At 47.2% G+C, this 27,788-nt stretch overlaps 2 protein-coding genes across 5 annotated transcripts in view; both read right to left on the reverse strand.

Moving 5' to 3' along the window:
* Positions 1-16,276, reverse strand: part of LOC103757277 (6-phosphofructo-2-kinase/fructose-2,6-bisphosphatase 4) — a 51,609-nt gene extending 35,333 nt beyond the window's left edge. For 3 of the 4 annotated variants that reach the window (XM_029958234.1, XM_029958232.1, XM_029958233.1), the window contains exon 1: positions 16,190-16,276. In XM_029958234.1, coding sequence (XP_029814094.1) covers positions 16,190-16,241 — 52 coding nt within the window. In that variant the 5' untranslated portion in view covers positions 16,242-16,276. Of the gene's footprint in view, positions 1-9,329; positions 9,347-16,189 lie in introns of those variants that run through there. The other variant, XM_029958236.1, reaches the window with a different exon arrangement.
* A 9,155-nt stretch (positions 16,277-25,431) lies between these two features.
* On the reverse strand, positions 25,432-27,352 carry LOC103757542 (hyaluronidase 1). Its single transcript, XM_008923695.3, has 3 exons — positions 26,137-27,352; positions 25,934-26,023; positions 25,432-25,844 (listed from the first exon to the last, which is right to left on the reverse strand). Exons 1-3 carry the CDS (start codon positions 27,034-27,036, stop codon positions 25,527-25,529), a joined length of 1,308 nt encoding a protein of 435 aa, XP_008921943.3. The 5' UTR covers positions 27,037-27,352; the 3' UTR covers positions 25,432-25,526.
* Positions 27,353-27,788: the final 436 nt, after the last annotated feature.

Below are 27,788 nucleotides of genomic sequence, written 5' to 3' on the forward strand. Positions count from 1 at the left end.
TGGCTGCACCTCAAAATATGGGAAGTCATTAACTCATAGAACAGATGGGCTGATACAGCATTGGCCTTGAAGGAGAAAAAAAAAACCACAAAAACAAAAACAAGAAACCAACAACCAAAACAAGAACACAGTGACATTTTCAGGCCTCTCTCCAAGAAGAATACACTCTGAAGAATATAAACGCGCCCTGGAACCACAGCCGACTAAGAAACAACCGAAAGAGCAACAAAAGCTACTAGAGAAGATCTTCCCAATCCAGCTGAGCTTCCCTTTCCTTCCGCTGGGCACAGATCCAGGGATTCGACCCTCGGGAGGGCGGGGAACCGCGAACAGACCCCTGCGGGTCACCGACCCCTCCGCGCCTGATCCGCCGCGGGGCCCGGGGAGCCGCGGGCGAGCAGCCCCGGGCGAGCAGCCCCGGAGAGGGGTCCGGCGGGTCCCCGCCGCCCCCCCGGGGGGTGTCCCGCCGGCAGCCGCGCCCCCCGCCCCGCTCACCGCCGCGCTGGGCGCTGTGCCCCGCGGGCAGCCCGTTGTCGTAGGGCTCCCACGTCTTCTGCAGCGGGTTCTGCGTGAGCTTCCCGCGCCGGCGGTGCCGCCGCCAATCCTCGGCCGCTCCCGGCTCCCTCTGCAGTGGCGGCGGGCGCGGGCGCGGCCGGGGCCGCCCCGGGCAGGGGCGAGGGGGAGCCGCGGCCCCGCCGTGTCCCCCGAGGGACGGGCACCGCCGGCACCCGGGGGCAGCGGGTCTGCGGCGCGGGAAGGGTCCGGCGGTGCTGCGAGCAGGTGGCTGCTCTTCTCCCTGCTGCCGCACCGCTGTGGCTGCAGAGGACACCACGCTGCCTCAGAAAAGCCCTTTTTTTTTTTTTCCCCTTCCTTTTTTTTTTTTTTTTTTTTTTAAACAGCACGCCCAGGGAGCATGCAATGCATGTTTTAAAGTCGTGCCTCGAATGATGCGGGTTTTTTCCAATAGAACGCTGTTTAGGCCGGAAATTGTCCAAATTGATAGCGGTGCGGAAAAACATAAATAAACCATAGGTTTGTCACACACCCGTTTAGCTATCCAAAAAAAAAAAAAAAAAAAAAAAAAAAAGCTACCGACAAATGGCCCTGGAAAACTCCCGTGCCGCAGTGAGAGCGGTGGTTTGCTGAACGCGACACCCAGCTGTCGCCTTTCCACATCACCTTTATCAGCTGTAAAGCTGATAAAGGAAGGGAAAATCCGCTTCATTCAAACTGGGCTGAGCAAAAAGTCCTAAGAAAGCTCAGTATTTCATTATTACATATATCTCAAGGTATTTTACAGCAGGCAAATGCAATGCACTGAAAATATAGTAGTGAAGTGCAATAGACCTTTTCATTATCAATCACTCCATTATTATGACACTGGTCTAAACACAAGTGAAGGCCAGTATAAACCTTTTTTTTAATACTAACCAGATTCTGAGCACCTGAGGATCACTTGCAGTTTTCCTGTTCTATTACAAGCTAAAATGTACCTTTCTAAATTAAAAAAAAGCCAGCTTTCAGAGGCATTTGGCAAGACAGCCCCAGGAGAATCAGCACTGTTTTTCCAAAACCATGTTTGCTTGACCTGCCCTTCCCTCTGTTCAGAGTTTTTTCCTTCTCTCCAAGACTGATTAGAGTTTTTCCATTGTAGGTTCCTGCACTATATTTTTATCCGAGATCTTTTTCCTGATTTTGTTTGGAGTTGACAGCTGAAGCAGGGATTGGCAGAGGGGTTAGGGGAGCTACATTACAAGGGTCAGAAAAGTAGGAGCAGAGTGAGGGAGTTTTTGAATGCTTAAAAGCTTCTTGATTTCTTCTGTTGGGTATGTATTCAATTCCAACAGCTGCCAAAAGAGGTGTGAGCAGGAACAGTTCAATCTGTGTTGCAGGTTAATCCCAGAAGCCCATCTCCTGTGCACGCACAGGATGTTGCAAGAAGCAGATGACAGACTCCAGGGCAAAGTCCAGCACTGGGATGTACCCACCTCACCCTGTTGGTCCCAGCAAGGCATGCCAGCACCAGGATCCTCCAGCTTTCCTAACACTGCCTCCAATAAAGCCAGGCGAGTCCACAACAGATGTAATATTACCAGAAAGGAGAGATTAACAGGAATGCCAGTTTATAAACCACACTTCTCAGGCTTCTTTCACATTAAATAGAAAACATATGAAATCCTTCCAGTCCCCAGAAACAAAGTTTGTACTTCCTTCCTGCAAATCCACGCCCTGCACTAAAACTGAAACTCTGCTCACACACCTGCCTCGCAGCCAAGAACACTGGCCTGATGTTGTTCATACAAGAATAGCATTTCCCTGAGGTCCACAGGGTGAATGACCGCATCTCTAAGTCCCTCCTCAAAGCGCCAGGCACACTGTCAGTGAATTCTCTTCTCACTCAGGCAGATTTAAACCAGTGGCACCTGTACAAAACTTCAGAGTTTGTCCAGGTGTCTGCAATGACATTAGAGGTGTGCATGGACACCTGCTAGCCCTTGTTTTTATGAGGTAAAGATTTCAGCTTGGCTGATGACAAGCTTATGTGATTCTGTTGTAGGTCAAACTTATCCAAGGGTTAGTTGTTTTATGGCTTGTTTTTATAACCTCAGTGCAGTGATGGGCTACTTGACCGAGGACGCAGAGAAAGCAAATACAGAAATCTTGTACCACTCCTGAGGTCTCGTTTCAAAGCATGGCTTACAAGGACACTACATTCAATTCCTGGAAAAAGACAGAACAAAAACATTGCTCATTAGATTCCAAATAAATTATAGAAATCACCTTCTGCACAATCTCGTTGTTATCAGACTCTGTCCTAATGCAAAGGCTTGAGGAGTGAAGCAGGTGAAGAGCTGGAGACCCAGCTTTGTTTGCTACAGGGAAACCACAAACAAGCCTTTATTCCTGGAAAAGCTTTTACACAAAGCTTCTTCTCCCAGGGCCATGCCAAGAAGAAAGCTTTCCTGAGAAACCACCTCTCTGCATAAGCAAAAAAAATCGAGGGAAAAGGCAGTCTTGGAAAATGAACTGCTGCACAGAAATAACGTGTTGGAGCCAAGTGACAGAGTTACTCTCTGGAAACAACTGACTGACAAGACAAGAAACTCGGAGTTTAATGCATACAGCGAGTGGTAATTATTTAGACACTGAACCAAGGCTTCTGCATGATCCTACAGAAACCCTACTTGTATCTGTAAATACACTGTGTCACACGGTAGCCATATAATCCAAGTTTCACAGTACGTCCAAGTTACTTCCATTTATCTCATTTCCCTAGTAAAGACATCACTTTATAGTCTGACAGCACATAAAACATCCATAAACCACCCAACATCTCTGCCTCCTGTCCTTCCACCATCGCTCCGGCAGCGCACGCTCACCACTTGGAACAAGGGAAAGAAGACTTTCCAGTCTTCCAGGTGCCCATGCCCTCACCACACTGAGCAGAAAAACCCATTCCCAAGCCCATTCACAGTGCAGAGGACCCAGAAGAGCTCAGTGATCCAAGAGAGATCAGTGATCCAAGAGGGATCCGTGACACCACTAAGGGACACGTGGGCACAGCACCAGAGGTGGGCCAGCATCAAGTGGGGGGGTTCTGCGGAACTTGAGCGTTGCGGCGGCTGTTCCCCATGACCGAGCACATCCGCGGGTGCCGCCGGAGGCCGCGCTTGGCCCGGGGACACCCCGCGGGAATTTGGGAACACTGCGCGGATCCCGCAGTTCCCGGGATCGGCGCCAGGCGGAGGCCCCGGCCCCTCCCGCGGGGCACCGGCTGCAGCGCGCCCCCCGACGGCGGCTGCGGGAAACTGCACCGGCCCCGCACCGCCCCGGGGGACACGGGAGGGGACACGGGACACGGGGGGGGGACACCGGGGAAAGGACATTGGGACACGGGAGAGGGACACGGGACGGGACACGGGGAGAGGGGACACGGGAGAGGGACACGGGGAGGGGACGCGGTGCTGGCCGTGCCCGTGCTGGGGCAGCAGGTGCTGCCGCGGGGTGAGAACTGGTCGAGCCGCAGCACATGGTTTCCAGTTCTCTGGGAAAAAATTAAGTAATTCCCTGTTATATTTCAGAAACGCACAGCCCAGCGACGCTGGGATCACCGTGACAGGAGACAGCAAGGCCCCACAGAAGTAAAATACGCTGGGACTTGGCTTTCAAGCACCCAACGTTACAGAAAATTACAGAGGAGAAAAGTTCATCTACGGATCCTTAGTTATTTCCTCACACAAATGGAAAAAAATATTGGGGGGGGGAAGGGAGGGTAGTCCACATTCACTCCAAAATATGCCCATTCCTTTCTAGATATTAATCACCAACAAATTATATTTCATCATTACCTGCTACTTCAATTTCTCTAAAGCAATTCTCCTTCCACTACATCATGAGGTACATTTTTTCATGCCCACATTCTCATCTGCTTACTTACAGAAAACCAATAGTATCTGACCTCTACATACACAACTGGGAATAAATAGCTGGGAAAAACCTAAATCCAAACACTCTCTACTGCAACAGGCAGGTTACTGCTCTAGTTAGAAGTGACAAACAGGAATTAGTTTAAATGATCCCATCTTAAAACTGGTATCTACATTTTCTACATATGGCAATAATGAGAGGAAGAGAGATCAGAGGTAGAGTCCTTACCCCCCTTAAGAAGGTACAGAGACAGGTGTGTGTGTTCCCCAGCTTACAGCTGCTCCAAAGGACATGAGCCACACAGCACAGCACCAGTTTTGTTTCAGCACAATTTTAAGGAGGCACAGAGGAACACAGCATTTGCAAAAATCATTACATATGGCTGTTATTCAAGAAATACAGGCACACCAGCACAGCCTTCAGCACACATATATACCTTATATATCCAGCTTTGACACCCAGCCAATGCTCCCCAGTTTCACATGGATTAGCTGGCTCTGACCAGCTAACTGGCAACCTGCTACACTGCATCACAGCATGTGTATAGAGCAGACAGGATAATTCCTATTGAGCTTATAACTGATTTTATCTTTTAATGGAAAAAAAAAAGAAGAAAAAAGGTATGTCAAGTATACCTTCAGCAGGCTCGTGGCAGTCCTTCATTGGCCAAAATCTGTGCAGCTGGAAGCATCACCCGAGGACAGCAGCAACAGCTATCTAATATATACAAGGCTGTTACAACACTGCAAGCCAATGAGAGGAGTCAGTGACCAAACACACAACTATGCTTCACCCTTTTTGTTCACAAGTAGCAACACTCCAATGTTTCAAAAGTGGGTTTCAGGTGGAATGGGAGAGACTTCTCCCCACACTCCTGATGTGGGGCACAGTGATGATGGTTTTGTTATGACCAAATATTTGTTTGGGTGCTCTTAGCTGGTGAAAAGACTTGCAGCAGCACCCAGTTTCTACTGTAATGACCAAAACTATTCCAGAGCAGCTGGGACACTTGGCCTGTTCCATCACATCCCATATTACACTGATACCTCAGCAGAGGACAGTCTGTTCCCTCCCCCAGGTAATTCCCATATTCCTGAAGGACAGATCAAGCCCAGCAGGTTTTTCCTCCCTGTGGAAGAGAAGTGCCTAACAACCTGCCTAAAACACAGTGCCCTTCTGCTGGGTATGTTGTGACCTTTGTAAGACAAGTACTAACCCAACCTGGACCTTCAATTGCCAAGGAAACCCAGAGATAAAGGAAGCTGCACCAAAAAAGGGTGCCTCTCTTTCTCCCCGGGCTGTTCCCAAGCTCCTGATGATGACACAGACTGCCTTGGGAACAGTCACCCTGCAGGAGAGATCCCTCACGAGTTAAAAGCTTCTCACACAGCTTCCCACAGAGGGTAGAATAAGTTCCTTTCCATGAAGAGCTTAGCAAGCACAATGAGCAATCCAGGAAGAGATGTGATAGTATACTACCAGTGACATACTTTGGTTCATACCTTCTCAGTTCAGTTTCTCAGGACTTTTTGTTATGTCAACTTCTTAAATGAAGACTTCCCATCTCCTCCACACTGCCTATGGTTCTCTCCTCAATAATCTCTTTTGTTTTCCCAGAGTCTAATGTCCCAGGAGTCAACCCAGCAAAAATGACAAATAGCCCACTAAGTCCCCAAAAACTTCAAGCATCCCACATGACAAGTTCAGCAGGTTCCCCATACCATTTCCACAGGTTCTTCCTTTTGGGACTTGATTCCAAACCAACTGAAATCACAAGGACCAGGCCTTGTGATACATGGCCCTAGCACTTACTCCGTTTCTTCTGAGCAACAACTAAGTTCTATTACTGGCACCATCCACCTCATATCTTATTTCCTATCACTGCCTAAAGGGAAAAAGTTCCAGCTGTCTTGAAGTAGACTGCTACCTCAAAGAGAAGCAAAGCCATTAAGAATTCAGAACTAAAAAAAGAATCTGCCCTCAGCAATACAGACCTTCAGAAGTTACTTTATAAGAGTTCATTTTACTACTAGACTTCCTGGCTACAGATCCATCTATCAAAGAGATTGATAAAAAAGCCATATGTAATCATGCTCTAAAAGAGAATGAGCTACACTACTAAGAACAAGAGATCTCTTCAGTGCTTACTGAGGAATAGATTTAAACAACACCCAAGGTCCCACACAGATGAAGTTGTAATAAATATATATACTAGAAAGATTCCTTAAGCTGAAAAAAAATATTCCTTAGCATGGATAAGGAAAATAACTCATCCAAACAGAAAATGTTGGTGTAAGGTAAATCAGCAAGAAAACAAGCTCCCATCTAGTCTAACAATCACCAACACATCTTATACAAGGGAAGATCGGTCAGGGTCCAGGCACTCAGAAGCATCACACCACACTGATTTGGCTGGAAAGACAGTTAATTCCCACACTAATTTGCATTTATTGTATTTTCTTCATCATCTACTGGAACATCATGATAATTATTCACCCTGCATGCAAAGCAGTGATGTATCCCTTACAGAAGTGTTCCTGTGTGGCTCCATTCCAGCACACTTCTGTGTTTTCCAAACCATGACGACCTAACAATCAGGAAACAAACACAAGCTATACAAAGGTTTTATTGTTGAGAATTGAACCAATAAAGTCTTGGACAGGTTTCTACAGAACCCACGTGCTGCGCTGTAGGCATATAAAACCTATCAGACAATCTCAGATTGCTTTGGGATATACAGGTTATCAGCAGAATATCATCTCACACACACATGGATTTCATGAGAATCCCAGGGCAAACACTGAGTGTCAACTAAAGAAAAAAAATACACCTTGCTACACTGTCACTCTGTTTTGTTACCTTTATGTGAACCATTCTTGAAAGCATGGCCAATCAGAGTACTTCTGTTATTTCTAAGTATACAAACGTGTTAGTTTAGATGCTATCACATTTCAGAAGAAATAACTGCTCTGTTTTAAATCTGGGAGAAACCCAATGTCTGGAGATAAACCCCATCAATGAGATGAGGTTGTTCTCATGCAAGGAAGTTTCCTGTGTTAAGTGTAGCACAAGGCATAGGTTTAAGTTTGATCTGCATTAACTGTATTCATTAAAACTGAAGGACAAATCACCAAATCTACACCTCCAGTTCAAGCAGTCACCTCCCATCATTACCTCTGTGAGAACATTTTAATTATTTCTCTGAAAAATAGGCAAGATCCTCAAGTGGTGCTTACAGGTATTGCTTAAAACTATTTCCATCATCACAAAGTTGAGCAACATTTTAAATCTTCCTGTTATGATGCAACATAAAGGAAAGACAGCATCCATTATTCATGTTTTCTGAGTGCAACCCAGTGTTAAAAAGCCCTTTGTAGATAAACCCTCTTACTGTATACCAGGGACTCCAAGCTATTTACATGAGAGGGGATGTGCTCCTAAGAAGTGCAGAAAGAGGACATCAAAATACACGGAATTTGCAGAGATTGCCTATTTACATGCACAGGTCTAGAGGTTAACTGAAAATACCCAGTTTCCAAGATAGCAAGCCTACTGAGGACAGACATTCCTACACATTGTTCTGGTAGTATCTGACGTTGTTACTACAGCAACAGCACGTACAGCCTTGCACAACCCCTGGACGGCTGGTGGGTGTACCCTGAGATACACTCTCCTCCTCCTTGGAAGTGGCATGCAGCAGCCAGTCCACTTCTCCACTTCAGTTACCTGATATCCATGATATAACCACAGAAAACCAAGCCTTGATAAATTTGTGCTACTTGAAAGAGAAGGAAAAGCAAAAGCATACCTGCATCCACTAGGATGTCTGTCTTTGTGCCTCCTGAACTTGCTTATAAGCAATCTCTGCTGAGCAGCCTGAAAGTGTCTCTATCACCTCAAAGCTCTCTACTCCTTTTCAATCACATAAGCATATTAGAAAACCTTCTCAATTCCAAGTTGGGGTTTGTTGTCATGAGTGGGAGTGTAGTTAAAAGGAGCACAAGGAAAGGACTGACAATTTTAAGTAAAACAGACAACCCATATCCAGGCTGACAGGCTTATGAATTATGCTCAGCTACTTTAATATTAGACATTTTAACATTCATGATGTATCCATATCCTTTTCTCCTGTCATTCAGCTAGGTTGCTATGAATCCCACTTGCTCATAACAGCTAGATCTAGGCTGTTTAATTAAAACAAAAATAATGACAAAATAAGGGCAGCTGCATTCTCAGAGTGGAACTAAAACACTTCACGCCACCTTTAAAACCAAATGCTATCAACTGACTTCAGAAGTACAATTCCTCAAGACAGCCACTTTGAAGAAAAACATCTGTAAAAACTTATTACATGCATTAGGGAAGTTGTCTGATGAGATGAAAAAGGAGAAATATATTGACAATAAAGAGTACACAAAATTTGCATGCGATTCAAATGCACAGAGTAAACCAAATTAATTTTTAAAGAATCATGAAGGCTTTGGGACAGCACTACTTATCAGATGGCAGATAAGGAGATGAGACAGGAGAAAAGAGAGCTTCGGAAGCACCACCTGGGGTTGGGGGCGTGAAATATTGAATGATTGATGGAGAAATCAAAGAGAAAAAGGCAAGGAGGAAAACAGCCGCCGGGCTGGGTGACAAACCCTCGGAGGTGCAGAGTGCATCTGTGAGTCATCAGCACATAATAGAAGCTGAAGCCATGTGAACGCCTGGAAAAGGGCACAGGGAGACAAGAGCAAGACAAGGTCAAACTGCAGGAGGAGGAGGAAACACCGGACCAGGAGGGGGAAGAAAGAACAACACTTTGTTAGAAGCAGCAGTGACTGTGCAGAGAGCAGAACAAGAGCAAAACAGGGGTCTGCAAGCGTTTCAGCGACATAAATAATATGTAAATATACCAAAGCACCCAAAATGGTCTCAGAACAGGCGAGGCTGAGGGAGAGGTGGTACAACCTCACGTTGAAAAGCGGCCTAGACGTGGCTCAGAGTCGGAATAAAGAAAAAAAAGTGGGACAGGACTTAAAGGTCCAACAGATGATGGTACTCCAGCCTACATTACAATACAGGACACGTAGGCCATTAGGGGAAAAGTCCATGGCAATGGAAGCAAGAGCAAAGGGTAATGGGCCCAAAGTCCTCTGTGGTTAGACTCGGTTTCATGGTGCCCCGTAGGCAACGGAGACAGAAAAGAGAGTTTTTTGATTGAAAGAATAAATCCCTCTGGAAAGCCAGCATGGAAAACTGACACTGACACGAGGAGGAAAAAAAACTCACGGCACATGTGATGCCAGCTGCCGCTGGAAATATTCTTAAGCTTATGAAAAAGGAGTGTATTCATCCAAATAAAAATACAAGCAAACTAGAGCAAGGCTTCTCAGAAGTTAGCAATTACAGGATTTACAGAGCAAAATTAATCTTAATTTGGCAAACTGCAATGATGTCAGGTAGGCTAAAACATAGCACTGAAGAGGAAAAAAAATATAGGCCAGACATACAGAGATCCAAATCACAGTGAATCTCAGCTTTCAGAGCCTCCAGGGCAGATATCTCATTTTCTGTGTATTTTGCAAGTACAGCTAGATGGCTTATCAGCTTCCTGAGACTAACAGGATCAATATGCAAATGAGGAAGCTTAATAAGGATAACAAAATTACAACAGCCAAAATAATCAAATTTATGCAGTGCAGACAGGCTAAACAGGACAAATGCTACAAAAGAAACTCTTGCAAGGGGAAACATTTACCAAATGAGAGTGGCCAGCACAAAGTTAGTAAAGAAACCTCCTATTTATAAAAAAACAAACCAAAACCAAACCAAAACCAACAAGCACTCCACCTGAATTCTCTTTATATTTTGAAAAAAATAACTTTTTTTCAGCACAAGTATCCCTAGAGAAAATACATTATAAAAAATTATTCAGGTGCACAGAAGGCCACACTCCATCACATACAGCGTAAGGGCACCAGAATGTATAAAAACACATTCAAAATTTTAAATATAAATTGAAAGCAAAACATATAAGGGATATAAAAATAGAAAGCCAAACAAAAGAATCAGAAGCAAATAAGCATGCTGGGCCTCACACTCACCACCTCCAGTCAAACACCAGCTGTCCAGGCTTGCTGGCTCCAGCCACCCCACGCTGGGTTGGTCTGTGTCCTCCTCTGGGCTCCCCCTCACCACCAAGGACATCTGAACTCACAGACCAACTTGAACCTTATTTCACACAGGACAGAGGTCTCAAAAACATTAGTTTCCTACATTGTAGTAAAAGCTGACTACCAAGAGTGAAGAGATGCCCTGCCATCAGTCCCAGTACCCACAGTGCTTTGACCTGTCCCATCAGACACAAGACTGACACCAGACGTGTCAGCAAATCCATGAACGAGCACAAATCCATGGAACTGGCCCAGCCCAGGGAAGAAAAATCAATTACAACCCCAAGACATAAACCCGCGGGAGACATCGCGTCCAGAGCTGCTTGGATTTTTAAGCTCCCCTATTCTAACCCCCAAGTGGAGCATTTCTCAGGGTAAAAAAGAAGCTGCTAGATTGATCTCCTACCAAAAATGACTAAACTACTTCAGCTCCAACAGGGCTGCTTGCTTCCTCCACAGCAAGGGCTGTGTTCCCCCTCCTCCTTCGCCCCTCTCACAAGCCATCTGACATTTTTTAATTGCAAGAGGTCATGAACCCCTGAAATCTCCTCATTGTTTTGGGGAAACCAGTTTTACGTTGGCAGTAGGAAAAACAACAAAGCTTCTTTATTTTTTTTCCCCTCCCCTCCTTAATGCAGAAGGTAAATGCTGCACAGCTTCGTGCTCAGGAATATCCACATGGTTCCCACGAACAACAAACGTTGCTTGTTATTAACCAACATCAGTTAGATTTCCAGGGACATATCACCATAAAAGAAAACATAAGAGGAAGAAACAGCCAGCCTTAAACCCAAATATTGTTGTGGCAGTGATCACTGGTCAGAAGCAGTTTCAGATGCATTAAACCACCTCGTGTTTGTTGTGCTTCTTGATTAGCTTATGTCAAATGGGGGAGAGAGGTATAGTCATAGAGAAGCTTTTAGCTATAAATAAATAACCCAAAATATTTTGTTCTTTGCATCCTTTGACTTAAACTATGCACTGACAAACTGTACCCAATGCAGACACGAGGATTTCTTGCTGCTTAGGGTAACCTCCCTATTTAGGCACCCAAAACATATGCAGGACCAAACTGTGCCTCTGCAGTGCCAGCACAGACTGAGCCAGCTCACAGGGTCTGCTGCTGTTTGCACATGGAGGAATCACTCACGTGTGAATCCACTTCCAAACACGCAGCACCACAAGTGGCTCTTCCAAGCAAGGCAGAAATAGCACGTCTAAGTCATTTTTAGGTATCTCTCTAGTGACATGTACCAATCCCACAACAGATCTGTGGCTGGCGGGGGTGTGTTGTAACTCTTGTTTAGGGCAGAACAGCTGCTGGGGAGCCTGGATCACACAGCTCTCCTGGCAATTCCCGGTGCCAAGGCACAACATGTGTGAAGCCAGCTCAACACAGACAAAGACAGGACAGCACGCAGAAAGAGAAGAAAATCTGAAAAAATAACTACTCAGGTATGAGTTAGGTCAACTTCAGCTCAACTTCAGAGTCAAAATCAGAAGGAAGAACTTGAAACCACTTTATTTACCCTCTTTTTTTGCCCTTTCCTACCTTTTTCTACTCATGCATGGCTGTAAACATGATAGTAACATACTGAATCATCTGGAAACTAATGCCATATAGGCATTTCAGATATCCAAGTGCTGAAATTATACTGAAACAGAGAATTTAGGGCTGTAACAGGCAAATTATTTCCACAAGGGCACTCATGACAAATCCATCCCATTTTATTAATAAAACATTGCAAAACATGCTTTTTATCCATCACACGGATAAAAGTCAGTTCTAATTAAGAGACTCATCATTTGTACTCCTGGCAGCTACATACTTAAAGGCTTCAGGATTAATTCCAGTGCATTACTTCAGATCCTTAGATGTCACAGACATCAACATCCAGAAGAACCCCCCCAGCCACCAGCTTCTCAAATGAGGGATAAGTTTTGACATAGTCAAAACATAATCCTAAAGGCACTTACAACTGCACTGTTACCACAGCAAAGGTAAGTTTACACATTTTATGCAAAACCCCCAGTTATTTCTTCTGTTTACATGGACACAAATTCACAGACCCACAACATTACAGGGATTGTGGAGAAGAGAAGGCTCTGGGAGATATTAGGCACCTGCCAGAGCCTAAAGGGGCTACAAGAAAGCTGGAGAGTGACTTTTGACAAGGTCACGGAGTGGTAGGACAAGGGGGAATGGCTTTAAACTGACAGAGGGCAGGGTTTGATGGGATATAAGGAATAAATTCTTCCCTGTGAGGGTGGTGAGGCCCTGGCACAGGTTGCCCAGAGAAGCTGTGGCTGCCCCATCCCTGGAAGTGTCCAAGGCCAGGCTGGATGGGGCTCAGAGTAACCTGGTCTAGGGGTCCCTGCCCTGGCAGGGGGGGCTGGAATGAGATGATCTTTAAGATCCCTTCCAACTCAAACCATTCCATGATTTTACTTAACCCAGTGCACACAGCAACCACCTGACAGCTACAAGGTCAGTACTTCGCCCGGTAACGCATTAAATACGTCTGGAGATTAGTATTCATAATTAGTGTGTGATTACAATATTTAGGGCCAGGTTTTGGCAGGCACCCAAGAACAGGCCTGGTTATTAAGCACCCTGGCCCCACGTGGTACCTTGTGGGAGCGCTCCAGGCCAGCGCTCCCCCCGACTCTGCCCCTCTGCACGACCAAATCATGCCTGAAATCAACCCACCCCCTCTGGAAATAACAACCTGTGTGAAGCAGCACGGGACTCTCTCCCTCATCCTCACTTTAAGAGCCTGATAAAACTCAAGTAAAATCAGGAATTGACCTAAATTACTTAATTTTAGCCGTTGGAGAACCCAACTAGGCAGACTAGGGAGTTTAGAGTTCATTATTGTCTTTTACTCCCTTCTACAATTTAATTACTTAACCTCTTATGGTCTCAGAGACCGTGAGCCAAGAGCTGTACCTGTGAGAAAAGGTTAACAGACTAATTATTTCACTTAAAATGGGAAAAAATGGCTTCTGGGGAAAACCAGAGCAGACCCAAGGAACCCTGCACTTCTCAGGCTCATACCTGGTGCTTCCTCAGTTGTATTTTGAGAATTTTTACCCTTTCTACTACACTGGCCTTGTGACTCTTCCAAAGAAGCTGCCCCACCCAGGGTGTGGGGACACAAGCTGTGTAATTCAGTAAATTAAAGCAAACAAATAAAAAAAAAAGAACCAACCAAAACATATGGAGCGGGAAGATGGGAATACTCCACTAGGTCATTTCTTTCAGAAGAAAGCTGAAGCTTTTCCCAAGTACATGATATTTGCCGGCACTTCAAATCTAATATTTCCATTTATCTCAAAGAAAAATCTGTGGACATCACACGCAGAGGTTAAACCCCAAGGAAACCATGCAAGTTCAGTGAGCAATTCAGAACACATCCGTGGTGCTTCATCAGCAATTAAATACCATCCACAAGTTGGATTTACCAAATCTCTTACTCACAAGAGCAGAAGGAACATTGACGCAATCAAAATGAGAAAAATACTGGTGTAACCAAGCTGATTTTTTTTTTAAAATTAGACGGATGATACACAAAAAAATAAAGTGTTACAATCACTCAATAAAGTCTTACTACTGGTAAGGGTTATATTTATGAATCAGTACATTTTCATAACAAAATGTCATGTTTCATAGCAGATCCTTCCTTCAAATGACCTCAAAAAAAGTTCTGAAACAAAATCCTCACCAAAACGCTCTCAGCTTTGGGTCCTCATCCTGCATAGCTATCCCTACAGGAATGCTCTCATTAGATGATGCAGCGATTTAAAAGGACTGGCATCTTATGTAAATGGATGTTATTGCTTTTAATTGCAGCCATAATTATGGGAGTGCCTCACAACTGAGTAAGGCCACATTAAGCAAACTTACTGGAAACTTCGCAAACTGCTCCGCAACACTTTGGAAGAGCACCAGGAGTCTCACAACGGGTATTTATTCAGTCCCATCTTCAACTCTCTGCAGAGGACTACAAAATCAATTGATCCTCATTGATCACACCAAGTTCTACTTAGTTTAGTGTCTTTTTGCCTCATATGAACTAGTTTTTCTTGATGTGTGTCAATATAAAACATTTAATTCAGAATTAATGTCTTTAAAGATTTAAAAATCCTTAAGAGTCTTCAAGTTTCTTCAGTATTAACATCTTTTTATTTTTTACCTCCTCACACTCCAAAGAGCCACACAAGCACCGTGGGACCTGCTACAGAGGTCCCATGAGCCAGGCTATGAGGTGTTGACAAGGAGGAGCGAGAGCAGGATCCATTTCAGCAGCTACCCTGGCACAGTCAACAAATCCCTGCTCATGGGAGATGCCAGTGCAAGCACCGTGCAAAGGACCCAAAGAACAGTGGAGGGTTTATAGTTCAGTCATGAGTAAGCAATGGCCCATCACTGCATTTCCACAGCTGAATCAGAGTCCTCCCTCATAGCCTGAGGTTGAAGCCACCAACCTCACTGAAGTCCATTTCCATGCCCTGGGTTGGAGTCAGGCATGGACAAAGTACACAGTGCCTACTACAAGGCCAGCAGAAGCAAAGTGATGGCTGTAAACAAGAGCAATCCTCTGAGTCACCGGGGCAGGAGCCACAGCCACTGTACACCCACTGACACCCAGTTTTCTGCGGTACCAGGGAGCTCAGGGTGCCAGGCCAAAACTCCCCAGTCCCGTTAACAGACCTGAGTACAACACCCCCCTGCTGCCATCTCCACCTCTGCCCTCCTGTTCTGCCCCATGGCAGCCAGAGTGCCCAGGAAGGTGCCAGGTTTATCTTCCAGGCTATGTAACACAATATCTTAGAAAGTGGGGAAAAAACACCCAAACATAACCACGATGGAGCCCATGTTCAAAAGTTTTGGTACACTTGCATCACAGCTGTCATCCCATATTACACAAAGTGCCTTACAAACATGCCAGACCTCAATCCCCAGGGAGAGTCAGGCCTTTCCAAGGAAGGCCCCAATGAGCCAGAAGCCAAATCTCACAAAGCAAGATAAAAAAGATGCAGATTATGTGGGTTTATGGTGTTGCCCTTAGGAATAAGGGAAGAAGAAGTAACCAGTTAGATCACTATTTGCCAAAGCACTGGTTTTACACCCTTCCTCAGCCAATGGAGGGCAACAAGGCTTGGAGGAGTGCGATGTAAACCCGCCTTCCCACAGACAGTTAAAAAAATTCATCCCAGCCAAGCCATCTCCAAAAATAACTCGGGAAGCAAACAGCCACTGCTACACTACGATTCCCTCCTTCCACGCTACATCTCCCAAACCTTCCTCCACCTTGGGCTATTCCAGCAAGAAGCCGCAAATCCCGTTTCCCACCCCGCGAGCTTCTGAGATGCCGGGCACCCTCACTCCTCGGTGGAGCTGAAAGGGAAAAATTCCGACCAGGGGGTCCAAGAAAACACGACCTTCCCCCTCCAGCCTTGCCCCGACGCGCGTGGATCCCTCGGGGTCTGGGGGCTGCCAGGGTGGGAAGCCGGCCTCCGGTGGTTGGGATGGCAGGGGGTGGGAAGGGCAGAAGCGCCCAGCCCCGCTCCGTGCAGGGGGTCCCCGGGGGTCCTACCTCGGCAGCGCCGGCCCTGCGGGAAGCGGCCGCGGCGGCGGCAGCCCCACATCTGCGGCTCAAACCTCGGCTCCGCGGAGGGTGGATGTGGGATGGAATGGGATGGGATTGGGACGGACCGGCCCAGCGCGGCCCGCGGGGGAGCCCGGCGGAGGGTCCTGGCGGAGCGTGCCCGCGGCGCCCGCGGGAGCTGCCCGCGGGTGTGCGCGCCCCGCGCGGGGCGGAGCGGAGGGACCAGCCCGGGGCAGCCCCCGCCCCGCCGGGCATCCCGCCCGCCGCTCCGCCCGCGGAGACCGGGGGGGATGCGGGACGGAGTCGGAGAGGGAGAGACTCACGGCACCTCCGCGCGGGACTGGCTGCGGGGAGCGCCGCACCGGCACCCGGCGGTCCGCCGAGAGGCGGCTCCCGGGCGCGGCCCGTCCCCTCCGCCGGGACCGAACCGTGCCTCCGCTCTCTGCTCGGGGCTTGGTGTTCGGTCAAATCGAGCCAAATGTAAACAAACAAACAAACAATCAGACAAACAAATAAATAAAGCCAAGTAGACGGGGGAGGTGGAGCGGCTGTAGCCATTTTGCAGACCTGGCTGTGAGTGCAGCCGGAGGAGGATTGGGATCAACAGTGTGTTTGGGGTTCGGTCAGCAACAAGCACCTCAGCCAGGCTCGCCAGAAGCTGTGCAGCTGCTCCACGGAGCCACAGGTGACCCCAGAGCTGACCCAGCGGGCCCAAGCAGAGCACAGAGCACACACCCCACCGGGGCACGGCAAGGAGACAAGACAGGGTTGGGATCCACGTGTCAGTGAGCCCAAGCGGTCCCAGGTGAAGCCAATAGGGGCAATTACAGATTGTACCTGTGCTCAGGTCATTGTCAGGGCAAAGCCACCGACATGCTTGGGGACACAGCTTTCTCCTGCCCTTGCTGTACAGCATCCCTGAGGACAGGGATGGCAGCTCGAGCTTGGTGACAACAATACTCCAGTTTGTTATACCAGCCTTGGGGTGATACTGAATGTGTGTGTTATTTTGTTCAGGTTAGAACAGGTTATTTTTGTGGTTGCCTTTCCTAACAGCTTTGTAATTTCATTAGGCTGCCCATCTGAAGTAGGCATGAACAAACAGGTGTCTGTAAGAACCTTTGGAGCTGTTATCACACTGTACGTCCTGCTCTGGGGTAAAGAGCTGGTGAGGCAGCACTGTGCTCAGATCAGAGTTGTTATCTGTCTTTCTGTGCCTTTGGCCTGCAGAGATAAGCAAACAAGTTTTGGGAGGGGGAAACACCACTGCAGATGAAAGAAGGTCAAACAGAAAATGAAGGAAGATTAAGGAACCATCAGTCTAAAGCCACTTAATAGTGAAAAATCAGAATAATTCCCCTTTAAGATGAAAATGTGAGATTTCATTTGATTTTGGTTTTGCTTAAAATTCACATGCAAATTTTCTTTACCTTGGCAAGATGTCTTTTCATCTACCTACACATCTCGGCCCTGCTTCCCAAGCTGTCTCCAAGTGATATCAAGTCTAAGTTTGCTGTCTGGGCAGCTGATTTCAGACCCCCATTGGTAGCATAAGCATTGTAACTATGCCAGCTCTGACTGGAGATCATCTGATGCTTTAAAACTTAAGTCAACAAAGTACAACTTCTTAATTTTTTATAGAAATTAAGCCACATGAAGGAAAGGGTGGTTTGTTGGTGTTTGGTTTTTTTTAAACACGGAGTATTGCATGTTTATCTTCAGGTGATGTGCCTCCTGCAATGAGGAAACCCAGCAGCTGAGTTCAGTATGATGCTCAGTATCACTTCCTTCAAATGTGTGTGCAGTGACTCAGAGCAAGGGTTGAGTTACTTTGGGCTGAGAGACCAAGCCCCTGCCACTCCTCCAATCCTATGTTGTAACTGCTCCCCTGGAAATCTGATTTATTAGGAACTAAAGGTGAATACAGGGGGGAAAAAAATGTTTCACTGTTGATGCAATGCTGCAGAACAACCTTCTTTCTGTTTGGGGAAACATCAAAGATGCAGCTCCTTGTGCCACCCCTAGAGCTCAACAGCTTCTCAAGCTGCCACAGCGCTCCACAGAGGTGGAAGTCATCCGTGTCCACTTTCTGGACAATACTTAATCCTTATTAACTCCCTATGATTTCATCTGAAGTATTAATGCTTCTTTTGCTTTATCTTCTTAAGAAGCTCAAGTGACTTTATGTAACTGTGGCCTTTTCTGTCCACTGTTAACACAGTGTGAAGGAGGGAGATGATGTGGTGTGTACACACAGCCACCATGTCCCTGGTGCTGTTCTGGAGCAGAGCATTTGTCACTGGCACAGGTGGCATAGCTCAGAACTTGATCTAGTTAAGACTGTTTTTGGTCTGACTTCTTCCATCTTGGAGCCATTTGAGAGTTTCTCTGAAAGAAATAACCTGCGATTCTGAGCCCTGGGGTAGGGGAGAGGCCCTTGGTCTTGTCTGCTCTCCCCTTAAAACATCTTTTAGTCATGGTTTCTGGGCTTAGTGAAATCTTATCCCCATGTTCTCTTAAAAAAAAAAAAAAAGGTTTTTTGCAGCTGGCATGAAGCAGCAGGTAGTGAGGCAAGGCCAGAAATGGAGCTCAAGAGGGCTGGGCACTGCAGCAGTTCAGCCTCCTGTCCCTAGCCTTAAAAATGCAAGAAAACCACCCAGCTGCAAGGATTCCTTACTGCTTGGTGTTGGCAAAAAGCTTCACAGCGACCCCCCTCTCCCCCTGGCCAGAGAGATGTAGCTCAGTATCAGCCAGAATCTTCCACTCCTCTTGGCAGAACAAAAGGTCCCGAGTATCAGTTGCGAAGGCTGCTCCTAACCCGGCACGGGCTGGTGGGCAGAGCCTCACCGGGGATCAGACAGGCTTCTGTTTTCTTCTGGTGGTTTTTGTCTTGGAGGATAACCATGTCTATCCTCCTCCACAGCTTTTTTGTGTGGGAAGGCACACCTTAGCCTTTCCTTGGCATTGTGCAGCAGTTGCACTCCCAGAAGGGCTGTACTGCAGGATCCTGACTGTGCCGAGGACTCAAGTGTTCTTAGAAGCAAATACCAGTACAGGTATTAATAGCAAGAATTGCTAGAAGTCTTGGGTTTTGCTCAGGCTCTCTGTAGCCAACCACTGATGAGGTTGTTTGAGATTTTGTCCAAACTGGGGAGGTCTAGTTAATTTGGCAAGTGAAACTAGGAACCGATTCACGAGGGGAAAAAAAAATCTGACAATTTATTTGCATTTAGGAGAACTCAGCAGGACAGAAGAACATTCAAGGTAAATATTCACAGTTTCTGCCTGGGATGTTTGATCCTAGCTTGTGCTTGGATAGACTGAGCAAGCTGGGTCACCCTTCCAGAAAATGTTTAACTTAGTCCTGTGCCCTTCTCAAAAATAATTAAATAGGAAACATTTCCACACTTACAGACCTTGGAAAAATCTTTTGCTCTAAATGTGGCTTTGTGGTTTCAAAGAACTGAAGAAAAGGCCACAAAAATACAGCTTGCCTTTGGCTGCTTGGCAAGGGAAAGCATCTGATCAGGCTTATCAGAAGAGCTTGGCTGCGGCAGGCCTGGACTGCCTGGGGACACCAATCCTACTGACTGTTATTTTCACAGGTTAATTTATCCTGCATTAATGTGAGCCAATAATTTTTACCTCTGGATGGCAATAACTTGAAGATGAGTAAATCAACTGGATTTTTGTAGCTTTTTTAGCTAGGTTGTGGTCAAGTTCCTCAGCTTGATTGGAAGGTTTAAGCTGTTAGGTCCTTTGTTAGACTTCTTGGAAACTGGGCAAATGCAGGACTGCATTGTGATCAGTTGAGCCAGATAACACGAGTTTTTATTAAAGATATTTTTACAATCTTGACCCAAATTGTAAGTGTGCAGGAGAAGGATAAAAAGCAGAAACTAGTTGGTGAACTGTCAAGCAAAAGTTAATACAATTATTCATGTAGTCACCTTGCGGTCACTATTCACGCTGTACCTTGTTTTTCTTTTCTCTGAGCTTTTTTTTTCTGTCCAGACTATAAGATCTTAAAAAGTCAGGTGTATCCTTGTCCTGAAGCATAGGAGCATGTTAAGGTACCCCAAGACTGGAGACTTTGGATGTTTGGGATGCCTTATCTTTGCGAGTGGGGATTCTCATCTCCAGTCTGGTCGGACCCTAAGAGCTTGCCTGGCCTTTCTCAGGCCCTTTGGGAGAGGGGGATCTTGTTATGTGCATTGCTGGAGTGTTTGTTGGGCTATTTTTATGCTGCTCGGTTTTTTGTGTGTGCAGCTGTAGTCAAGTGCTGCTTCCTGATCCCAGACAACTGAGATTTTCCATAACCTTTGACTAAGAAAAAACGTATCTTTAATCACAGCTCCCCTTCACAACAGGCAGCATGTAAGAAGATTATATAAATATTATATTAAGCACATTTTTTGGCAAATTGCTTGCACTGGTGTTGCATTTCTTTCCACTAATGTCCGTGTAGTAGAAGAAATAAATGGCATGCTTGGCCCATAATAGAAATGAATACTCTGATGTGTATTTCTTCTATCTCACTTGGGGATTCCTTATCAATTAACTGCCTTGTTATTTTACATCTGACATCAATTTATCTACCAAGAACCCAGAGCAGGGCATTCTAAAGATGAATGTCCTTACCCTGGGTTATTGGTAGGTATTTCTAGATAAAGCTGCTTAGGTAGAAATACTTTTTTCTTGCTTAGAAAACAAAAGTAAGGGGGTTTTTTTGGTAGCTACCAGAAAATTAGCACTCATACAATGCCTTCTAGCCACAACTGAAGCAGAAAAGGTTTCACGACCCTTCTGACCAACATCCTGAAGATTAGCTCTGAGTAGATTTTGGTGGCAGTTCCAGGGCTCACCTGCTTTCATACACTGATGGGGCATTGATGACAGCTTTCCAAATTACTTCATTTAATTTGAATGTAATCACTGATTCAACAAAATCTACTAAGCAGATCGTCAGAGCAAACTGAACAACCCGTGAAATAAAAAGCAGCCTGGGTATTTTTAAGTGTGCAGCATGGATTTCTGACAGAAAATCTGTTCCATCTAACTAATTTTGATAGGGTGGCAGAGATGCAGAGTTAAAGGGGTACCTTTGGGAGGCTCTTCTGTTTTAGGCCAGTGACTATGAAGAGTCACTTGTGCCCCAAGAGCTGGTTCATGCAGGCAGGGGGAGCAGACCCACGTTCAAGAGTCACCACCTCCACTATTTTATAAAAGGAGAATAAGATTAAACACAGACCACCCCTTTTCCCAGATGCCTTGAAGACAAGGAAGCAAACACCTACCTCTGCGTGCATTCTGCTGAAGCTTTGCACAACTCACACTCCCCAGGGTACGCCGGATTCCTCTGCTCAGACATCCACTGTGGTTCTGCATCATGCACCGTGACAGTGTATAATATATCCTGGTAGAAGTCAGTCTTCCACCAACACTGCCCTTGCTGTGCTGGATGCTGCAAGTTATCTGTGTCCTCTTACTCTCTTTACACATTTGTTGCTATGGTGAGGAAAGCCAGGCCTTAAATATTGAGCTCCCTGTTATCTCAGCTGGTATCTGCTGCATGCAGGTATCAGCTGGTGTGTATTAAAACAAACAAGATAATTAAGAATACATGCTTTGCACTGAGGGCAGGTTCGGTCTCCAAGTTTTGGGGTTTTTTCCCCCCTGCTTCAATTCCAGCTTGGTCTGGTTTTGCTGAAACTAACCTCAAACTCTGCCCAGAGGATTACAACTATTTGTATCTTAATTGGGAAATAGCACCAGTAACCCATCAAAGCAAATTTTTCCTCCTGAGAAGTTATAATCAAATGCAGGACAGTTCACATAACATGTTTTGGTGTTTGCTTTAAGTCTGCACCAGCAGATTAGAGCAGGGTTTGGAGCACTGTATGGTTTTGTGCTTAGCGTGTCACTGGAAGAAAATGAGTTTGCAAGGTGTTTCATGGAGCACGAGTGAATGGCTCCACTGAAATCGCTCACAAGGCCTTACTCTGACCCTCCTTGGGCTGTTGATAACACTCCTGCTGACTTACTAATGCCAGCACTGGACACTGATTAGCCTGTTTTTAAAATCCCAGGGTGGAAAATAACTAGGAGAGGAGTTAGTGCCAAATCAGAGCAGCAGAGACGCTGCAAATAGCACGAGTGTTCTGCCCCTGGCTGCCCCCACGGCAGTGAAAAACACAAACTACACATTTCCTGGACAGAAAACATGGAAGCCCTTGCATCCCACATACCAGCCCTGCCTCTGGCAGGCCTGAAGCACTCGCAACAAAGGAGCTGCTGCTGCGCCCACATTTTTGTGGTGGAAGTCCTGTTCTGGTGCCCAGCCCCAGCACTGGCAGATTAAAAAAATTATGGAACAAAGTAGGACAAGTTCCCAACACATTTTTTGTTTTTATAACCTAAAGCAAGGTCTGCTGTTTGTGCTGAATGTTTAAACACTTGCTGAGGGCCCACAACCCGTGCTTCAGGGCTTACATTTTTTTCCAAGGATCTTCTGAAATTGCAATCTGTTGAATCAGAGGAATGAAGGCTGATATCCCTCCTAGTGCTCGGCAATTAGGAATGTCAAATCCAGGGCAACAGCCTCTGAAGAACATTTTAGATCTTTCTGAAATCTGGGGGTTTTTCAGATCTTTTCAGGTCTTTTCTAGAAATACCTGTGCAAGGGAAAAGATAAGGAGTGGGTAACTTTCCAACACAAAACACAAAGAGACTGTAAGATCCACTTTCATTTTAGGTAACTGGTAGCTCAAAGGTCTTGTGTTCAAGTCAGCGCTGCTCTGAGTGAGCAAAGCTGACACTGAGGGGGGTTTGGGATACATTCAAGATCTGGAAATTATTTCTGTAAGAGGTGGATATTTCACTTTTGAAACAGTAATCAGAAGAGAGCTTTGACATTGCATATGGGAAAAAAAGTGGCAAGCTTTAGTTAAAGAATTAACAGGAAAGCAGTGAAGCCTTCAATTCTCTCTGTTTGGGATAGTAAACCATGATAAGTAATTTGGATAAATTATTTCTGGAGATACATGGCTTAAGCAACCTAGACACAAAATAGCCAATTGTTGAAATGAAACACTAGGCAATGTAAGGATAGTTTTTAAGTGACACACTTCCCTTAGTTTTTGAAGCAGCACATGGAAAAAGCCTAGAAATCCATTTAGTGTGAACCCCATAACACAGTGGACGAGCGAGCTCTGCACACAGCAGGTTTCTCACTCATCCTGAGCACAGAAAACAGGAGCTGCCATGACAGCACCATATCCCACCCAAGAGATGTGGAGCAGCCAGAAATGTGAAGCACACAAAGGCCTGTGGATTGCTGCTGGCCCCCCTCCAGCACACTCCCATCCAGCGTGGGCTCGCTCCGGCACTGCCGTGGATTTGCAGAGCACTACCCGTGTACAAGGCGTAGTGTGGTTCTCAGACCTGGAAAAAAACAAGCCAGCAGATGTTCAGTGCTTCCAAGTTGCCTGCTGGCACCATGTGCAGTATCTTTCTAGTCTCTATTCCTCAGAGTCTGGAGCAAGACAAGCTAGATTACATGAAATCCAGTGTCTTGGGTGTCTTTAGATATGCTGTAAGAGGCAAGGACAGAGGAATAGCTACAATAAGCAGGATGAATAAAACAAATCCTCTTACACATTTCAAACTATTATTTGAAAACAACAAACTGTATTCATGCCCAGGCTTGCATTATTTAAACAGCAAGAGAAAGAGCTGGCCCGAGTTTCCAGCCTCACTTTTCTTTAAGGCAAGATGCAAACCCACACCTAGAGACAGGGTTTCTGCAGGGCTCCTGTGGCTTCTGAAACATCTCTTTCCTCATGCCCACCCCAATGCTTAGCTCAGTTAATGAATTGAGATAATACTGTGCCCAGGAGAACCCCAAACCAGCCCCAAAGTATGCACTAAATATTCAGTACCTGAAGACTTAAAGCATATTAAATTACTTGAAGTTACAAGCACACAGCTCCAATCCCTTCCAGGCATAAAGAGGACTTGAAATTCATGGTAATTTTCTTTGTGTGAATAGCAAGGTGAACTTTGCTTTCAGTTTCAGCAGTTAATAGAGGGCAAATATCAGATTCCCTGAAACTTGGGAGGAGCATGTTTGAGTGTTCACTAAGTTAAATCACATTCCACATAAAAAATACTAAGATAATATTGTTTCCAACATTTACACCCAACATTTACCAAGCTATCTCTATAAGAATTAGATAAAACAATTAATTCTGGGCCAAAATCCAATTATGACTAATTTTTTTTCAAGGGCCCCCAGCTTGGCAAAGAGCTTGGCAATAACCCAGTGCATGTTTCTGAAAGCTCTGACTGGGGAATCCAAAGGTCTAATTATGTCTCCAGTGGCATATTCTCAGATACTCCTCAAGGTAATAATAAGAAATGAACAGGCTGGCTGTAGTAAGTCTGCAGAAATCAAATATTGGTTATCATTGACAGGGTCCATACGAGTGATGGGGGCCTTCACAACCCAAGTTGTTCTTGACAGGACATTGGTTAGTAACTGCTTTTTGAAAGAAATTTGTGCCCTGGACAGAGCATCTTGAGAACAGATGTTTGGGAACAGTAAACACACAGTCCCAACATGGATAGAGTTTACCTGAATTAGGGCCTAAGAACAGAGAACTGAGTATGATTCCCCCACCCCAAGCTGAACATTCAGATGAAGATGCCAACATCTTTATCTCAGCTGGACTGGGAATTCAGTGTTTCATGCCTTTTCCCAACTGCTTTAAAATAGGTATGGCTGAGTCAGTGTCCTGGGTTACAGAAATGGGTGGTTTTGCATATCATTTGAGGGCTGAACTGGTTTGCATATGGTAATCCAGGGGAAAATCAAAGTGGGGGCACAGGTTTCACTCCACTCCTCTCTGCCTGATGAGGAGTTGGAGAACACACTTCTCCAGCTACAGCCACACAGGCACATCTTTTCACTCCCATCACCTCTACTCTCTGGCCACTCCCCATTTCTCATCCTCTTGCCCTGTCATCTCCTTTCTTATGTCTTTTGCCATAAATTTTCTTCTGTTTTTTTTGGTGGTTTCTCTGAGGCATTATACCCTCAAATCCCCATCCCAAAGTGCAGCCCTTGGCAGCATCACTAGGCACCACTGGTGTTGCTGGGGGACCCTCCCACCCCAAAATGTGCTGCAGCAGAAGACAAGGAGACACACTTGTGGGTGCTTTCTGGTTTTATTAACAGCCCCACAGCCAGGCTCCCAACCCCATGGTGAGAGTGCTGGGGCACAAGGTAGGGTCACCCTATCAAACCTGCTGTCCTTGGGGCGGGTCACTTGGAGAAGCCCTGGGTGTCACAGCGCGGTCCCTGCCACTCATTGTAGCACTGGCAGCTGAACTCCTTTTCCAGCTGGGAGACATCATTACCAGACTCCAGGCTCTGAGCCACCAGCCAGGGCTTGGCAGCGTGCAGATCGATGGTGAAGTGGAAGGGGTCGAGGTGGAGGAAGGCCTGCTTGTTCTCCTGGCGCACACAGCGCCCGTGGCCGGAGCACAGGCTCTGGCTGCACAGGTTGGCACTGGCCGTCACATTGATGATGTAGTGGCCCAGAGGTCCCTCCACGTAGTCCTTCAGTCTCAGGCACATCTCCTGCAATGGCATGTGGTGTCACAGCCCTGCACAGTTGAGGAACTGGGGGTCCCTGCTGGCAGGGATGTGGTGCCACCCTCTGCACTCACCTTGGAGGCGCTGTAGTTGAGGCTGCCCCAGAGGATGATGCCAGCAGCACCCTGAGCTGCGCTCTCCCCGATGGTGTTCATCAGGTCCTCCTGCACCCATGAGGAGAGGAGAAGTCAGTGGTGTCCAAAGCCCCCACACAGCCCCAGCAGAGCTAAAGACTCCCAGTGCTAACCCCTGTTCGGTATCCCCACATCCCCATTACCTGGGAAAGGAAGTCAACAGTGAGCTCGAAGGCAATCTGAGAGTAGGGCAGGACGGGGATGCCGCTGTCAAGAACACCACGCTGGACAGCGAAAGCTTCAGCCACGCGGTGCCGGACGTAGGGGAGCACCTTGTCAGTGCCATTGAGGGAGAGGGGCAGGTAGATATTGGGGTAGAGTGCCCGGCTGCTCTTCCAGAGCCAGGACAGATTCCTGTTCCTCTGCTGCTCCACCTCTGGGCATGTCCCATTGTAGGGCAGGCTGTCAAAGTGGTTGTTGTAGCAGTTGGGGAAACCATAGAAACCCCAGTAGGCATTGGAACGGAGGCTCTCGCCCAGCCACAGGGTCTCACTCATGAAATTGCGGGCGCTCTCCTCAAACTGCTGTTTGGCCACCTCTTCCACCTCCTTGGGGGGCCACTGCGGGTGCTGCTGCTGCACCAGCTCCTCCGACTTCTCCTGGTAGATCTTCATGGAATCCCAGTTGCGGATCCACAGCGGGTGCCACTTCTCCCAGTCAATGACAGCCAGCCCACTGTAGTCAGGGCTGGGCAGGGTCACCTTGATGTCCTGGGTGGCCTGCTGGAGGTGAGCCTCCAGGCTGGCATTTTGGGGGAGCCCCCCATTCACTGGCACCCCCTCAGACGTGTAGTAGGGGAGGAGACCCAACTTGTCGCTGTAGAAGAGGGTGATGTCCTGCCCGGTGAAGTTCTGCTGGTCGTTGGCCAACACATCAAAGACCTCCAGGTTGAGGGTGACATTGTACTTCTCGGCACAGCGCTCCGTGGGGATGTTCCAGACGGTGACGAAGGGGCGGTTGACAAGGACAGGGCCAGGCCCCCCAGTGTGGGCCAGGGCAGGCAGGAGCAGCAGGAGGAGCCAGCAGGACCACACCAATGCCATGGTGCAGGAGGGATCAGAGTGAGTCCTCGAGCTGCCTGGGGAGAGCCAGGACCTGGGCAGACGTCGATGCTTTTATCCCCAAGCTGGGACCGGTGTTAATCCGCACCTCCGTTCCCGAGTGGTGCCAGTCACCCAAGGTCACCTTTCCCCCCTCCTCAAAGTCCCCGAAGTTATCAGCAGCTGGAGCCCAGCACAGCGGCCCCGGAGTGGGGACAGCAGCGTGTCAGCCCCGCCTAATGACCGGCGGCGGCGGGCTCGGCTGGGAAGGAATGCGCAGAGTCAACACCCCATGACTAGCCGGCGAGGAGTGGGGCTGGAAAGACAAACAGACACGGACGCGGAGGCGGGGGGGGAAGGAAGGGAGATCACGGTGATGGACGTAGGCTGAGCCGGGCGGGCGCCTTTGGGGAAGCGGAGAGCGACGGCCACGAGCTGGCAGGAGGAGGGCACTGCTGAGAAGAAGCTCACGGCATCGAGCAGGACCCGGCAGGACACAGCCCGGAGTGGCGCAGGAGGGCACGGCCCGGGGACGCTCACAACACAGGACAGCAGCCACGGGAGGGCACGTCCTGGGGACACTCACGCATGGGGACCGCCGGCACAGGAGGGCACGGCCGGGATAGGCACGTGGGGACAGGCACAGCAGCCGAAGGGTGCGGGCAGGAAAGCGGCTGTGCCACGGGGGGCCGGGCCGTGCCCACGGGCACCGCAAAGAGCAGAGCAGTACCCGGAGGGGCTGCACGGGCACAGGC

This window comes from Manacus vitellinus, unplaced genomic scaffold (assembly GCF_001715985.3).
Source record: "Manacus vitellinus isolate BGI_N305 unplaced genomic scaffold, ASM171598v3 scaffold_14_pilon, whole genome shotgun sequence".
NCBI classification, from domain to species: domain Eukaryota; kingdom Metazoa; phylum Chordata; class Aves; order Passeriformes; family Pipridae; genus Manacus; species Manacus vitellinus.